Source organism: Pipistrellus hanaki (genome assembly GCF_964339955.1).
Source record: "Pipistrellus hanaki genome assembly, chromosome: 8".
In the NCBI taxonomy this organism is placed as follows: Eukaryota; Metazoa; Chordata; class Mammalia; order Chiroptera; family Vespertilionidae; genus Pipistrellus; species Pipistrellus hanaki.
Window position 1 is genome coordinate 67,981,888 of NC_140510.1, and position 16,669 is coordinate 67,998,556.

The 16,669-nt window shown below is 58.0% G+C and overlaps 1 protein-coding gene across 2 annotated transcripts in view; it reads right to left on the reverse strand.

Moving 5' to 3' along the window:
* Positions 1-3,291: 3,291 nt before the first annotated feature.
* STAT1 (signal transducer and activator of transcription 1) overlaps positions 3,292-16,669 on the reverse strand; it is a 33,357-nt gene continuing 19,979 nt past the window's right edge. The window contains exons 17-24 of one of the 2 annotated variants that reach the window (XM_084892124.1): positions 15,766-15,901; positions 13,940-13,989; positions 12,988-13,082; positions 12,166-12,311; positions 11,352-11,537; positions 9,966-10,038; positions 9,109-9,211; positions 3,292-4,259 (exon numbers count right to left, since the gene is read on the reverse strand). In XM_084892124.1, coding sequence (XP_084748250.1) covers positions 4,245-4,259; positions 9,109-9,211; positions 9,966-10,038; positions 11,352-11,537; positions 12,166-12,311; positions 12,988-13,082; positions 13,940-13,989; positions 15,766-15,901 — 804 coding nt within the window. In that variant the 3' untranslated portion in view covers positions 3,292-4,244. Of the gene's footprint in view, positions 4,260-9,108; positions 9,212-9,965; positions 10,042-11,351; positions 11,538-12,165; positions 12,312-12,987; positions 13,083-13,939; positions 13,990-15,765; positions 15,902-16,669 lie in introns of both variants that reach the window. The other variant, XM_084892123.1, reaches the window with a different exon arrangement.

The window sequence follows — 16,669 nt, forward strand, 5'->3', positions numbered from 1 at the left end:
CCGCTGTTTCCTCTGACCGCTGTTTCCTCTGGCCACTGTCCTCTCTGTCCTCTGTCCCCTCTGACCGCTGTCCCCTCTGACCGCTGCCCCCTCTGACCTCTGCCCCCTCTGACCGCTGTCCCCTCTGACCGCTGCCCCCTCTGACCGCTGTCCCCTCTGACCGCTGTCCCCTCTGACCGCTGTCTCCTCTGTCCTCTGTCCCCTCTGACCGCTGTTCCCTCTGACCGCTGTCCCCTCTGACCGCTGTCCCCTCTGACCGCTGTCCTCTCTGACCGCTGTCTCCTCTGTCCTCTGTCCCCTCTGACCGCTGTCTCCTCTGACCGCTGTCCTCTCTGACCGCTGTCTCCTCTGTCCTCTGCCCCCTCTGACCGCTGTCCCCTCTGACCTGTCCCCTCTGACCGCTGTCTCCTCTGACCGCTGTCCCCTCTGACCGCTGTCCCCTCTGACCGCTGTCCTCTCTGACCGCTGTCTCCTCTGACCACTGCCCCCTCTCACCGCTGCCCCCTCTCACCGCTGTCCCCTCTGACCTGTCCCCTCTGACCGCTGTCCCCTCTGACCTCTGTCCCCTCTGACCGCTGTCCCCTCTGACCGCTGTCTCCTCTGACCTCTGTCCCCTCTGACCGCTGTCCCCTCTGACCTCTGTCCCCTCTGACCGCTGTCCTCTCTGACCGCTGTCTCCTCTGACCTCTGTCTCCTCTGACCTCTGTCCCCTCTGGCCGCTGTCCTCTCTGGCCGCTGTCTCCTCTGACCTCTGTCTCCTCTGTCCTCTGTCCCCTCTGACCGCTGTCCTCTCTGACCGCTGTCTCCTCTGACCTCTGTCCCCTCTGACCGCTGTCTCCTCTGACCTCTGTCCCCTCTGACCGCTGTCCTCTCTGACCGCTGTCTCCTCTGACCTCTGTCTCCTCTGACCTCTGTCCCCTCTGACCGCTGTCCTCTCTGACCGCTGTCTCCTCTGTCCTCTGTCCCCTCTGGCCGCTGTCCTCTCTGACCGCTGTCTCCTCTGTCCTCTGTCCCCTCTGGCCGCTGTCCTCTCTGACCGCTGTCTCCTCTGACCTCTGTCTCCTCTGTCCTCTGTCCCCTCTGACCGCTGTCCTCTCTGACCGCTGTCTCCTCTGACCTCTGTCCCCTCTGACCGCTGTCCTCTCTGACCGTTGTCTCCTCTGACCTCTGTCTCCTCTGACCTCTGTCCCCTCTGACCGCTGTCCTCTCTGACCGCTGTCTCCTCTGTCCTCTGTCCCCTCTGGCCGCTGTCCTCTCTGACCGCTGTCTCCTCTGACCTCTGTCTCCTCTGTCCTCTGTCCCCTCTGACCGCTGTCCTCTCTGACCGCTGTCTCCTCTGACCTCTGTCCCCTCTGACCGCTGTCTCCTCTGACCTCTGTCCCCTCTGACCGCTGTCCTCTCTGACCGCTGTCTCCTCTGACCTCTGTCTCCTCTGACCTCTGTCCCCTCTGACCGCTGTCCTCTCTGACCGCTATCTCCTCTGTCCTCTGTCCCCTCTGACCGCTGCCCCCTCTGACCGCTGTCCCCTCTGACCGCTGCCCCCTCTGACCGCTGTCCCCTCTGACCGCTGCCCCCTCTGACCGCTGCCCCCTCTGACCACTGTCCCCTCTGGCCGCTGTCCTCTGTCCCCTCTGACTGCTGCCCCCTCTGACTGCTGTCTCTTCTACCGCTGTCCCCTCTGACCGCTGCCTTGACTGCTGCCCCGTCTGACCACTGTCCTTTGTCCTCTGACTGTTGTCCCCTCTGACCGCTGCCCTGTCTGACTGCTGCCCCATCTGACCGCTGTCCTCTGTCCTCTGACCGCTGTCCCCTCTGACCGCTGTCCCCTCTGACCGCTGCCCCCTCTGACCGCTGTTCTCTCTGATGCTGCCCGGACCGCCTCACCTGCACAGTGACTGAGGGTGAGCGGCTGAGGGAGCAAACACTGAGGAAGACGACGCTGTTAATCTGATTTAAAGCGGCAGTGGGGCCCTTTTTCCTGCCAGGGCCATTGCATATTTGTAACATCATTCTCGGGCCAAACAAAAGCATCAACTTGAAAAGTAGCCTGCTGCCCTGGCTGGTGTGGCTCAGTGGATAGAGTCGGCCTACAGACTGATGGGTTCCATTCCAGTCAAGGGCACGTGCCTGGGTTATGGGCTCGATCCCCAGTAAGGGGCCTGCAGGAAACAGCTGATCAATGATTCTCATCACTGATGTGTCTCTCCCTCCCTCTCTCTTCCTCTGAGTTAAATAAAATATGTATTTTAAAAAATTAGCCTGCTCACCCCTCATGTCTTGGCAGGGCCAGACCGAAGGGCCTAATACAGCCCACAGGGCAGACATTCCCCTCCCCGTTTTACAGGACTGATCATTCCCTGGCTGGTTTAGCTCAGTGGATAGAGTGTCAACCTGGGGACTAAAGGGTCCCAGGTTCGATTCCAGCTAAAGGCACATGCCCGGGTTGTGGGCTCGATACCCAGTGGGGGATGTGCAGGAGGCAGCTGATCAATGATTCTCTCTCATCACTGATGTTTCTATCTCCTCCCTTCCTCTCTGAAATCAGTAAAGAAATGTTGAAAAAAAATAAAGGACTGATCTCATTTTCTATGAAAAACAGCAGCAGCAAGAAGAAAAAAAGTAAAATAAACTTACCCAGATCTCTGACCCCACCCCCAAAAAGGGAAATATATTTTTAAGTTTAATCGTAAGTTTAAAAAAAATGATAAAACACCCAAACTATTAATGTTAGTAACTGTTAGGATCTTCACCCAAATGCTATAATGGGACCAGCACTAGCATTTAATGCTTCCTGAAGAGCCGACAGCCTCTTGGCCAGGGCCGTGCCGGGAGCCACCCAGACGCTCACAGGGAGAGCACACGCCTGAGGGGAACACCAGCAGCGAGAAACAAGTCTGTTCCTTTATCATTTCCACTGGCCAAGTCCACGCACACCCAGCCCGGCTGCTGCCCCTCAGGTGTGAAGGGGGAGGAGGCTCGGGACAAAGGACAGGTGCACACGGCCTTCGGGGCGATGGGAGGCGTCGGCTTTAATTCAGAACAGACATCGAACCCCCCCCCCCCCCCCCCAAAGCACAGCCCTGCTCAGGGTACAGTGACACGGCGACGGCGGGAGCAGACGCAGCTGCAAGGACACCTGAAGAACCGTGTCAAACCCGACCCCACACGTGATTTCTGTGTCAGAACAAAGGAAGGAAAAAAGGCATGTAACATAATACACGTCCACACTACCACCAGTCAAAACGGGTCTGGGAAGCATGACAGACGATGGGACCTTTTGCTTCAAAGGCCTTTGTCGGAGAAACACTTTATCAGCGAAAAGAAGCCAGTCTCAATCGGTTACACAGGGCGAGCGCTCACGTGATTTGATTTCTCGGAGTACCTCTGGTTAATGGTTGGCCAGCTACCATTCTTTCTTTCTCAACTCGAAAATGTAATGACTAGGAGACTAAATGCCAGTGAGTAACAACAGAGAGAAGTTGACCCATTGAAGGAACATGAACTGAGTTTCTGAGTTCGTCTACACCTGCGATCACTCTCAGCCTTGGACAGAGTACCAGGGCCTGGGAACAGCTGTTCCCGGACAGAGCTAACGGCAGCGGTGGTGGAGGCCGCGTCTTCGGCTGTGGACACTCACGTTGGAACAGAAAGCACGACTCCCGGGTGTGGAAATGTGCTGTCTCGACTGGTATTAGCCAGAATCAGAACCGTGACAGAAGAGCGAGTCCCCCGAGAGAGAGCATTTGTCTTTGGCTGCACATGGCTGGTGTGGGAGTTACAGTAAAATGCAGAACACGGCCGCTCTCCCCTGCCCAGGGTCAGGGTGGCCCCTCTGCCAGGAGGTGGTGTGATTCTAGAGAAACTTAGCTTTGAATGCTTCATAGGGAAGCCGGGGAAATTTCTGTTTCAGGCAGAGAAAACAAACACGAATTCTCCGGCAGAATCCCCTGGGGAGCAGTTGCTGGGTGCTGCTGGGGTCTCCCCGTCCCACTCTCACCCTGGCAGTCCCCACTGCCTTCACCGGAACCCCGCTCGCTCCGTGGAGGGGGCCTCTCCGTTACCTTTAATGGGACGCAGCAGCCCACAGGGAACAGGTGTTTCTGAATTAGGGGGATCCGCTCGCTAACAGGCTGCCGCACACTGTGGCCTTTCTTCCCTTCCCTAGAAGCAGGACACCAAGGACAGAGCAGGAGGGAGCAGCAGGTGCGAAGGGCGGGTGTCGGCGGAGACGAGCAGGCGAATGTCTATACAGCGTTCATCTGCGGAGAGAGGACACAGGTCGTTGAGTGACAGCTCTGGTCCAGGGTTACCAAAGAGCAGGAAGCCGATTCCAACAGCACCTGACGTGGAACAGAGGCTGTCAGCCCGGCTCCCTCCCCAGGACTCACCGAGGCCCTTTCCATCCCCCTAAGCCCGTGGTCGGCAAACTGCAGGTCGAGAGCCACAAGCGGCTCTTTGGCCCCTTGAGTGTGGCTCTTCCACAAAATACCACGTGCACGCACGTACAGTGCTATTGAAACTTAGTGGCCCACGCGCAGGTCAGTCTATTTTGAAAAAGTGGCGTTAGAAGTGGGGGTGTTGGTCACATGTGGCTCTCGAGCCGCGGTTTGCCGACCAGTGCCCTAAGCTGATGGATTAGCGCTCTGTTGCCTGCTGGCTTAGTCCAGGCCACCCCTCCAGGCTGCAAAGCTTTCAGCTGTTATGCAACCAGTAAATCTGCTCCTGCAGAACCAGGAGGGATGTGCCTCCATGGAGCTCGGCAGGAATGAGACTGCCTCTCAGGTGGAGGAGAACAGCAGTGCCTCCTACTCGCTGCCTGAAGAAGGCACCTGGCAGGCGGGCGTGCTCACTCAGAGGGCACCTGCCCCCTGCCAGCCTGGGCTCCTGCTGGCACCTAGTGAGCCACTGAGCATCCTACACAGACCGGCCTGCACGAGGGGTGAGCAGCCCGAAATGAAACGCCCATTCTTTTCGGTCCCAGTGCTCACTAGGGATGGCACCTGGTGATGGGCAAACTACAGAGGTGGAGCAGCGAGTGCTAGGAGGACGGGGCTCAGGACACAAGCTGCAGAGCTGGAGGAAGAGCCCTTTGAGCTACCGGTAACGTGCGGGTGCCTGGGGGAGGGGCAGGGAAGGCAGGGCGTGCTCCGGAGGGAAGGCGCCAGGACAATGATTTGGGGTGAAAAGCACCATGTTCTGTGCGGCTGATGCTCCAGTGTAGCTGGGGTAGACTTTGGGGGAGGAGAGGGCGGGAGAGGCAGCCCGGGCTCTATTGCCCGTCCCTCAGCAGCTGGATGGGCGTGTTCGTAGCCTCTGCATCTCAGTGTCCCACCCTAGGAGCTAAGGCAGACGGGTGCTCGAGGGCAAAACTGGACATAGACTGCTGCGTGGCAGACGGACAACAGCCACAGTGACTAACGGTCCCTCTTATGGCCCCATCAGCTCTGACCCAAGGCCTGGGAGAGAGAGGAGGTTTCCTGGCGCCGAGGAGAGTTTATTGGACAGGAAATCCAGGTGAGGCATGCACATGGTCCTGCAGGTGCTGTTCCCGGGACAACCTCCGGGGCCTGCGGGCTCCTGCTCCTGAGGGGCACAGGCATCGCCCGGGCCACCTCCACCTGAGCCCCCCCTCCCCCTACCTGCACCCAGAGCTGCTGCCTTCAGCCCTGGGACCAGCTCTGGGAGTTACAGTCTCAGAGCAGGTGCGTATCCCAGGAGTGGGTGCTGATGGGAAACGGGGGCCCAGTGAGGACAGACCATCGGACACAGACAAGACGGTCTCCTCAGCCAGGATGAACCCAGCGTGTGTCTAGACTAGGGGTGTCGAACTCAATCAGAGAAGGGGCCAAAATCTAAAATCCAGCCTAAATCGCGGGCCGAATGGTTTACTGAACAGTCATAAACTGACAATGTCATAAACTGACAGCGGAGTGCAGTGATGACAGCGCGGTGCGGGCCACATTGCAAGGCCTGGCGGGCTGGATTTGGCCCGCGGGCCTTGTGTTTGACACATGTGCTCTAGACAGTGTGCTCGCACTCGGGCCTCTCAGCTCCGTAAGTCCTTCCTCTCCACCTGTAATCGGGGATGTGTGTGTACGTGTGCGCGCACGTGAGCGTAGCAGGGTCATTTATTCTACATGGACTGTGACCCTGAAATGAAGGAAACCATCTGAAATGGATGGGATGGCTACATGGACATCTCAGCGTTATGTAGAGGTGTCCATTGCTCTCCCAGGATCGCTCAGAGCACAGAGAATGCACTCGCACTGCACACAGATGGAGGGAACTCATCCACCTTACTCCCTCGGGGCCACGGGAGTAACAGATGACAGAACTCCGATGTCCGGCCCCCAGCACAGCCTCTCCTCCAGGCCCACGGCCGTCCCCCATGGCGCTTCCCACAGAGCCCATCCACAGCAGATCAGACGCCCCGCCAGCTCCTCCAGGCGCGGCTTCGAGTGGAGCGAGGCTGCTGTCGTGGGAGGCGCTGGGGACGGTGGACACGGGCAGGCTCTCACCCTCACTCACTGTTCCACCTTATCCAGTCACCCAGACTTGGGGGTGCTTTTCCACACCCCCAGAAATGGGAGTGATAGTAATACCAGCTCAGGAGGCAGCGTGAAGGCCGTGTGATTACCTGCGGGTGCCTGGCACACAGCCAGTGCCGGAGGAGTGTGAGGACCGAGGTGTGACCTGCGGGTGCCTGCACACAGCCAGTGCCGGAGGAGTGTGAGGACCGAGGTGTGACCTGCGGGTGCCTGCACACAGCCAGTGCTGGAGGAGTGTGAGGACCGAGGTGTGACCTGCGGGTGCCTGCACACAGCCAGTGCCGGAGGAGTGTGAGGACCGAGGTGTGACCTGCGGGTGCCTGGCATACAGCTGGTGCCTGAGGAGTGTGAGGACTGAGGTGTGACCTGCGGGTGCCTGCACACAGCCAGTGCCGGAGGAGTGTGAGGACCGAGGTGTGACCTGCGGGTGCCTGGCATACAGCTGGTGCCTGAGGAGTGTGAGGACTGAGGTGTGACCTGCGGGTGCCTGCACACAGCCAGTGCTGGAGGAGTGTCGCCTGTGGCTGTGTGAGGCCCAGGCCACATGCTCAGGACAACAGAAGCGGAGAAAGGCAGCTGTGTTTGGGTCCCACTGGCCTATCTCACATGCTCTCTTTTCCCCTAAATGTATGTCTATTGATTCCAGACAGGAAGGGACAGAAAGAGGGAATCATCAATGTGAGAGAATCATGGATAGGCTGCCTCCTGCACACCCCACTGGGGATTGAGCCTGCAACCCGGGCATATGCCCTGACCAGGAATCGAACTGTGTCCTCTTGGTTCATAGGTGGACGCTGGCCATGGGCCGGCTCACATGTCCTGAATAGGCTTTCTATTTCTGCCTCCTCCGTTGACACTTTCCCCAGGACCAGGGGGACACTGACGGAGGATGTGACCTTAACAGAGAGGTGTCCACAGGAACAGGCTGCTGCCTCTTTCACTACCCAGGCTTTTTTCTCAATGACTGTTAGACATTTTGTCAGCAATCAGGAAGCAGAAGAAAGGCCGGTCTGAGGGTTTTAGCCTGTGCTGCCTCAGGTGAGGACAAAAGATGAAGAGAAAGTGACATACCGAAACTTACCTGGAACCAGGTATTCCTGATGTTTTATAAATGCATTCTCTGCACGCATGGACCTGGGCTCTAAGGGTGTGACTGGGACCCTGAGGGTGTGACCTGGGCCCTGAGGATGTGACTGGAACCCTGAGGGGGAACCTGGAACCCTGAGGGGGTACCTGGGACCCTGAGGGTGTGACCTGGGACCTTAAGGGTGTGACCTGGGACCCTGGGCCCTGAGTGTGTGACTGGGACCCTGAAGGGGTGACTGGGACCCTGTGGGGGTACCTGGGACCTTAAGGGTGTGACCTGGGTCTCGGAGGGGGTGCCTGGGACCCTGGGCCCTGAGTGTTAGACTGGGACCCTGAGGGTGTGACTGGGACCCTGAGGGTGTGACTGGGACCCTGAGGGTGTGACCTGGGACCCTGAGGGGGTGCCTGGGACCCTGGGCCCTGAGTGTTAGACTGGGACTCTGAAGGGGTGACTGGGACCCTGAGTGTGTGACTGGGACCCTGAGTGTGTGACTGGGACCCTGAGGGTGTGACCTGGGACCCTGAGGGGGTGCCTGGGACCCTGGGCCCTGAGTGTTAGACTGGGACTCTGAAGGGGTGACTGGGACCCTGAGGGTGTGACTGGGACCCTGAGGGTGTGACTGGGACCCTGAGGGTGTGACTGGGACCCTGAGGGGGTGACTGGGACCCTGAGGGGGTGACTGGGACCCTGAGGGGGTGACTGGGCCCTGCCCGCATGAACCTGGGCCTGGAAGGTGTACAGAGCAGAGCCCATGCAGCCTCCCCGCTCTCCACCTCCCTCCCACGATGCCGCCGGTCCACAGGTCCCGGAGATGCAGAAAGGCCGGTAAGGACCCAGATGTTTGGAAGGCTTGTGAAACACTTCTTTCACAACGAGCGGGAATGGCGTCGTGTGGAAAAGCTTAAAACTAAACAGCGTCAGCAAAGACCCAGCCAACCAAAAACACTGGGAGGCTTTCAGGCTGGTGAGCAGATTACACGTCTGACAGACCGGAAGTGGGAAAAGCCCTCCTCCCGCAGGAAGAGGCCCCGGAGCCGACCCCACAAACTGCTTCCCTCCAGCCCAGGTGCCAGCAGTTTGCACCAGTCCCAGCCGGGAGCCGGGAGCAGGTGGCAGGGCTCCCTGCAGCAGCCACGTCTCTCATCAGCGCTGTCGTTTCCACCCACTAGCCCCCCTAAAAGTAACAGCTCCCACCCTGAAGCAGCAGGCCCCAGGTAAACCGGGTCAGAGGGTCCGAGCCCCTGGATGCTGGGACATCGCCAGCGGACAGCCTCAAAGGGCGAGGGGCTCGAGCCTCTGAGATGCCTCTAGTTTTGGGAGGTGCTGCCACCAAGGTAGAAAACCTGGGGCGCCAAGGCTTGTTCAGGCCCGCTCTGCCAGGCTCCGCCTGATGCCCTGCAGCCGCTCCAGGTCTGCCGGGGCGAGGGGCCCTCCCTGCCCAGGAAGCCCCCAGCCCGGGGGGTGGACACTCACCATGCTGTCGAATTCCACGGGGCCCACGATCCGGGACACCTCGTCAAACTCCTCTGGAGACATGGGGAGCAGGTTGTCTGTGGTCTGCAGTCGGGAAGGGTGCCTGCACCGGGAGAGGGAGGAGGAGGGTTAGCTCTGGGCGAGGAAAGCGGGTCTCTCAGAGAGGCCCCTGTCGTCCGCCTGTGACTGCGCGATCCTGTTGGTTTTATGGCAGGAAATGGGCACACTTGCAGAACGCATTTTAAGAAGTGCAGACCCCGGGAGGCTGCTGCCCCTGCGGCCCCTGCGGGTGTTGCCTGGGCGTGCGGGCGCGGGCGCGGGCACGGGCGCTGCCCGGCTCGGGCACATCGAGGCGGTGGGAGTCCCTCTTCCCTACCTTGCAGAGTGAGTGCAGAGGAGGCTGATCCCGAGATTTTTACGTGAAGGCTACTCCGTGCGCCCACAGCGCTCAGGCCAAACTACTGACCGTGACTTTTCCCATTTTTTGTCTGCCTTTTATGAAACGAAAGGACAAAATAAAAGCAGGTGGAAGAAATGTATCTCAACCATCACGGTGGCCTTTTCCAGATCGAAAAGAACTCCTTTCCCACTCTGATCGGTTTTCGTTCATTTTATTCACATTTTTTCAAAGTCTCTGGGGAGAATTTATATCCCTTAAATACAACTTTGGGTGTTTTTTGATTTTTTGTTTGTTTGTTTTTTATATAAAGGCAGTAAAATGCGGAGGCGGTGACACTGGGCCGCTAACTGGGGTCTTCCCATCGGGTTGAGTGCGGCGGTGGCAACAAGGACAAGGAAAGCAAACGCAAATGTCTTCCACGGCCGGGCCGGGGCAGCCACGCTCTCCTGCCACTTACACTTCAGACACGGAAATCAGCTCCGTCTTGATGTATCCCGTTCCTTTGGGGCCGTCGACTTCCATGGGCTCTGCTGCTGGAAGGAGCACAGAGGACACGCCATTAGCAGAGCCACACGCACAGGCACGCCTCTTTCACCAAATGTTACTTTGGGCCCTGGCCGGTTGCTCAGTGATTAGGGCACTGACCCAAGGACTAAAGGGTCACAGGTTCGACTCCGGTCAACCTCAGTTGCAAGGCTCACTCCCCGGGCCCAGTCGGGGCCTGTGCACGAGGCAACCAATCCATGTGTCTCTCTCACAGCAATGTTTCTCTCTCTGTCTCCTCCTTCCCTTCCACTCTCTAAAAAATTCAAGGGAAAAGATATCACCAGATGAGGATGAACAACAACAAAAAGTGACTACTTTTTCTCAATAGTCAGATACGGGAGTCCCGTCACCTTAGGGTAGGGGTGTCGAACTCAATCAGAGAAGGGGCCAAAATCTAAAATCCAGCCTAAATCGCGGGCCGAATGGTTTACTGAACAGTCATAAACTGACAATGTCATAAACTGACAGCGGAGTGCAGTGATGGCAGCGCGGTGCGGGCCACATTGCAAGGCCTGGCGGGCTGGATTTGGCCCGCGGGCCTTGTGTTTGACACATGTGCCTTAGGGAGCCTGAGCTAGGCTGAGTGGTTTCTCTTTCCGAGGCTCGGAACCCTGCAGGAGCTGAGCCTGGCTCTGCGGCCCGGCCTGGCTGGCGTAACCACACAGTTGGCCAGGCGAGGGAGGGCAACTTCCCCCGGAGGAACTGCGGACACTGAGGTTCAGGCTCTGAAAAGCACGCAGCTTTTCGGGCCTGTTCCCAGCCAGAGGAGCCTGACTGGCGGTCTCAGTGCCAGGCAGGGAGGACGGGGGAGCAGGAGGCCCGTGCTCAACGCCAGGTCTGCTCGTCACAACAGTCACTGTTCACAACACGCCCCCTCCTGACTGGGCCACCCTATGAACTCCAGCACTTCTCCTGGGCCTCAGTTTACCCGATTTTAACAGGAGCAGGCTGGAATAAATCGGCTGGCCATAGCGGTCTACCTTTTACCCTTTCCATGAGGAAAAGTGATAACATGACAGATATGCAAAATGAGAAAAGTGATAACATAGATATGCAAAACCCCTCTAGAACAGTAGTCGTCTACACTCATTTCTTAGGAGCTATTTCAGGCCGACTAATGCCCGAGGGTCAGCTGCGCTGAGTGGGTGCCATGTTTCCAAAGCCCGCTCTGAGCAATCCGAAAGGCAGTGGCCGTCTGACGGCTCCGTGTGGGGGTCGGGGTCGTGCCGAGAGGGAGGCAAGGGCCCAGGGGCATCTGAGCCTGTGACGGCGATGGAGTGAGAACACGGGCACTCACCTTCCTTGGGCCTGGAGTAATACTTCCCAAAGGCATGGTCTTTGTCGATGTTGGGGTACAGGTACTTGAGGGGGTTCTCTGGAATATTCTCAGCGGCCATGACCTTGTAGTTGCGAATGATATCAGGGAACGTCACCGCAGAGAGCTCTTTCTTCGTGTAGGGCTCCACCGCATGGAAGTACGGCTCTGAGGAGAAGAAAACCCAGGTGAGTCCCATGGGACAGCCCAGCACAACGGGCACGCAGAGCACGGCGGAGTCGAGGGATCGGAGACACCGGAACCAACCACAGCCTCAGGGTTGCCACGCAGACGGTGCAGTAAGTCGATTACAATCCTTTCATAAACAGGGGAAAGCGGGCAGTCATTGCTACCAACAGCACCGTGTTTGCCAACACAGCTGTGAGGCTCCCCTACCCTTTCCTTCTCTGCCATTCAGCCTTTCCCCCAAAACGGGCATTTCTCAGTCATGGGTTCATTCTTTAAACAGAATCCCAATGTAACAAATGTCAACTTGCATTTGTCCCGTCTGATGGCAGGTGGAGGGCGGCACCCAGGCCCGGACCCATCTTAGAAAGCCTGTCTGCACCTGTGCCCCCCCCCCCCCCCCCCCGCGCCTTGCCCGCCCCCCTGCACCTGTGCCCGCCCCGCAGCCTTCCCCTGCCAAGACCTGGCTGCCAGGGCAACGAGGAACCACAGACACTCATGCGATGGACTGAGTCCTGCCTGAGGTGGCTGGGTGAGGACGGCTTCTGGTTCTGTGTCGAAGCTGGCCCTTTGCAGGAGCTGTGTGGCGGGAGGGCAGGGCAGGGCTTACCGCCTCCGTTCTGCGACCGCTCCACCCACGTGAAGGTGATGGCGCCCTCGCGGCAGCTCTCGCTGAAGCGCAGCAGGAAGGTGCCCGGCTGCTGGTCCTTGAGCAGGGCCCGCTCGCGCTCCTTGCTGATGAAGCCCACGATGCACCTGGCGGGAGGGCACGGCATTCGGTCAGTCCTGGTTTTAATCTTCATGTAACTTCCTATCGAGGCCGCTGGGCCCTGACGAACAGCTGACAGGGGGCAGGCTACTCAGAGGCTTTAACATCGATGTAACCCACACCCAGGAAGGACTTCTCATGTATGCGGAAGCCCAAAAAGGATCGCCAACATGGGCCCAGCAGGTGCTCTAGGTGAGCAGTTAATACTTGTTGGCCCGCCCACTTGGCTCAGTGGTTGATGGTTGACCTATGAACCTGGAGGTCACGGTTCAATTCCTGGTTGGGGCACATGCCGGGTTGCAGGCTAGATCCCCAGTGTGGGGTGTACAGGAGGCAGCCGATACACGATTCTCTCTCATCATGGATGTTTCTATCTCTCTCTCCCTTCCTCTCTGACATCAATAAAACGTATTTAAAAAATAACAATAAAAGTGTTTTCTTCCTTCCTTGGGGCAACAGGGTGGGTGCTCAATAAACGTAGAAAGGGCACTCAGCACACAGAGTCATCTCTGAGGAACCCCCCTTCCCCAGCCCTGAGGGACCCTGGAAGCCCCGTTTCTGTGAGACGTCACAGGTCTCAGCACCGGGCCAGGCCTGGGCCAGCTGCACAGCCCGGAGTGTGCTGAGTGCAGGTTTCAACACCGCGTCTGCCAAGGCCCTTACCCATCATTCCAGAGGGAGAGCAGGTGCTTTTTGATGAGTTCAAGGATGCTTTCAATCCAAAGCCAGAAAGGAAAATTTTTATCATTTATATTTTCCTGCAGGTAAACAAGGACACACATTAGGAACAAGGAATCCCAGTATTGGTGACTTCCCGTGCCTCCTCGCCTCCCACCAGGCTGGACTCTGCAGAGGCGGCCCGGTGACCACGGCCTGCGCGCCCCGTACACAGCAGCCCCCATTCCTGGTCCCGACGCCCAGCTCTGCCTTTCCTGGGCCGCCTCCGCTTCCCTCTCCAAACAGGAGCACCGGCCAGGGAATGACCTCTGGGGAATCAGAACAAAAGGCCAGGGATAAACTCCGGGGAATCAGAACAAAAGGCCAGGGAATGACCTCCGGGGAATCAGAACAAAAGGCCAGGGATAAACTCCGGGGAATCAGAACAAAAGCTGCCCTTGCACCGGACAGACCAGCAGCAAGTAGCAAGCTCGCAGAGGCAGTGAGCAGGTAGCAGTCTGGTGACTTCAGGGGCCTGATCATTCCCTCCGGCTGGGGGCTGGTCCCTCAGCTTAAGGAGGCTGGAGATTGAGGATGCTGGGGGCTGAGGAGGCTGGGGGCTGAGGTGGCTGGGGGTTGAGGTGGCTGGGGGATCTCATTTGGCACCAACCCACCCCCCAGCACAGTTCTCATGGATGGCTAACACACTGCCAAAGGGGCCATGCGAGCAAACAAGACTGGCCTGGGATGTGAGAGAATGTTATCACCCACAGGCACTTCCTGTCTGACTCACTGGGAGGCCAACCTCGGTGCCAAGGAAAGTAAACGCTGTGCTCGGGGGCCCACGGGGAGAGGAACGAGCCAAAATAAACTCCCGGCGGACTGCCCTCGGAGAGACTCGGACAGGGAGCAGAGCCGCGGACAGGGAGCGTAAACCGTAAACACGGACAGGGCCCACCTTGCAGAACCTCGTCCACGGGATGAGGCCGTCGGGGCCGGCGCCAGGGCCTGAGGGTGAAAAAGCTTTGTCAGCAAACAGATCAGTGCCGGAGCTTTGGCGGGGCTGGTGGCCCGGCTCGTGTTCGCCCTCAGAGGAGCCAGCACTGGCACAGGAAGGCTGTGCGCTCATGGCTGCTCTCCGATACTGCTTTCTGCAGAAGCCGCCGTATGTCCCTCCCTGGGCCCTACCCCCCCACGGCTCCCTCTCCAGTGACCTACAGAGTTGGTTTAAAAATGCAACTAAGGCCGAGATCACCCTAGGCCACCTACTGAATAAACACTTGACTTTATAAGCTTATTTTAGGTCTTAATTAGGCATTTCCCTCACCCCTCCTCCAAACAGGACACGGGCTAGGGCAGTGGTTGGCAAACTGAGGCTCACACGAGCTACATGCGGCTCTTTGGCCCCTTGAGTGTGGCTCTTCCACAAAAATACCACGGCCTGAGTGAGTCTATGTTGAAGAAATGGCGTTAGAAGAAGTTTAAGTTTAAAATTTTGGTTCTCAAAAGAAATTTCAATTGTTGTACTGTTGATATTTGGCTCTGTTGACTAATGAGTTTGCTGACCACTGGGCTAGGGAGTTTGATGTAAATCATGAGTCTTATATTTTTGTTGATTTCAGAGAGGAAGGCAGAGGGAGAGAGAGACGGAAACATTGATGATGAGAGAGAATCACTGATCGGCTGCCTCCTGCATGCCGCCTAATGGGAATCGGGCCCTCAATGCAGGCTTGTGCCCTTGACTGGAATCAAGCCCAGAACCCTTCAGTCCAAAGGCTGATGCTCTATCGAATGAGCCAAACCAGCCAGGGCAGAAGTCCAGGGAGAGGAAAGGGAGGGGAAGGAGGCCTCGGGGTTACTAGCTACACAAATAGAACCACAAATGGCCCGGCTGGTGTGGCTTGGAGGTTGAGCCATAGACCCATGAACCAGGTCACGGCTTGATGCCTGGTCAGGCACATGCCCAGTATGGCGTGTGCAAGAGGCAGCTGGTAGGTGCTTCTCTCCCTTCCTCTCTGAAGTCAATGAAAACACACATATATTTTAAAAGAGAGAATCACAAATAAGCCATTACAGAGAGAAATATATCTTCTCACCAACTAAGAAGAAATACGGGAACTTTCTACTTTGATTCAGCGGCACCAGCAGCTGCATGGCCAAGAGGAGGCGCTGCAGCGAGCCTTGTGGTCCGGGGAGCCCGGGGCGTTTGCAGTGAGAGCAGCACTGCTGGGCCAGGAGCGCGTCCACAGCGATGCTGCCGTGAATTCGTAAAGAAACCGTGTGCACACCCGCCCACTGACGGCCTGAGCCCAGTGGCCTTCGACTTGCTGAGGGTGGGAGACTCGTTCACCAGGGCACTGGCCACCGGAAGGGGTCCATCTGCTGGGGGGACCTGCCCCGGCAGGCGAAGCTCTTCGTCAGGGGGTCCTGATGTGGGCAGTGGGCAGGGCCCGCTACAGGCCGCTGAGTCCGGTGCCCAGGATGTGCTGTGCACGGGCCCCAGCCCTATTCGCACGTGGCAGAGATTTGGTTTTCTCTCCAAGGTGAAAAAGACTTGACCTCTCTCTTCGGAACTTTTTTGAGCCACAGGAATATACTTTTCATGATGCAAAAGCATCTTTCTCTTAGGACCGCTGCTCAGCAGTGCCACCGAGATCGTGGGAAACAGGCCACCCAGCCCTCTGGCCGGCCTGTCTCCTGAGCTTCACTGGAAAGCCATTTCCCCTCCTCCCCTTGACCAGGAGAGCGGGGGGGAGGAGTGCGTGGACAGAGGGACGTGCGTACCTAGCAGCTTCTCGCCCAGCATGGCGAGCTGGTCCCCGTTGAGGCCTCTCTTGGTGACGGAGGAGAACTGCCAGCTCAGCACCTCCGAGAGCTGCGCCCAGCGTGCACAGGGTGGGTTCAGGAAGAAGGACAGGTTCTGGGGAGAAGACACCCACGTGAGCGGCTCCCCGAGAGCCACGGCCGCAGGCCAGACACCCAGCACAATCGGCTTCCGTGACCGCCCACGGCGGACGGAGAAACGGGGCCGATGCGCATGGCCTGCAGCTTCCCATCTGTGAACCCAGTGCTCCCTGAATGGACGTCGCTCGGAAATGGAGACCCACGTGCTTCTGCGCTCACTCGGGGCCATGCGTGCACCGCTGGTGACAGATGTGTCACCCACAGCACGCTTCCCATTGAGGTCAGACCCCCCCCACCCCGCCCAGTTCACCTCTCAGAGTTTCGGTCCTTCCCAGGTCAGGCACGGCCTCTGTGCCATTCTGGGGCCTCACTGTCTAAATGTGAAAGTGCTGCCTCGGGAGCGTGCTGCCCGGTGGGCGGTGCTCAGGCCGAGGCTCAGTGCTGCTGGGTCACCAGTTCGTAGGTCACCACAGACAGATCATCTACGAACTGGTGACGAGAGCTTGTAACCGAGGCTTGTAGGAGCCTAACCCCCTTCTTTGGGCTCAGAATTTGCTAAACCAGTTTTCACAGTGACTAGGTGACTGCAGGTGCTCACGGTGCCCGAGGGACTGGAGTACGTGAACAACTAGAATCAGTCGGTGGGGAGTGTGCACACTCTAACAATGAGGTTGCTTAGTAGATGCATCCATTTTAAAGAAGTAACAATAGAGGCCTCATCCACAGTAAGTTATAACAGACCACCGACTGCCCAGCTTAGTCAAACCCGAGGGAAGTCACAGTT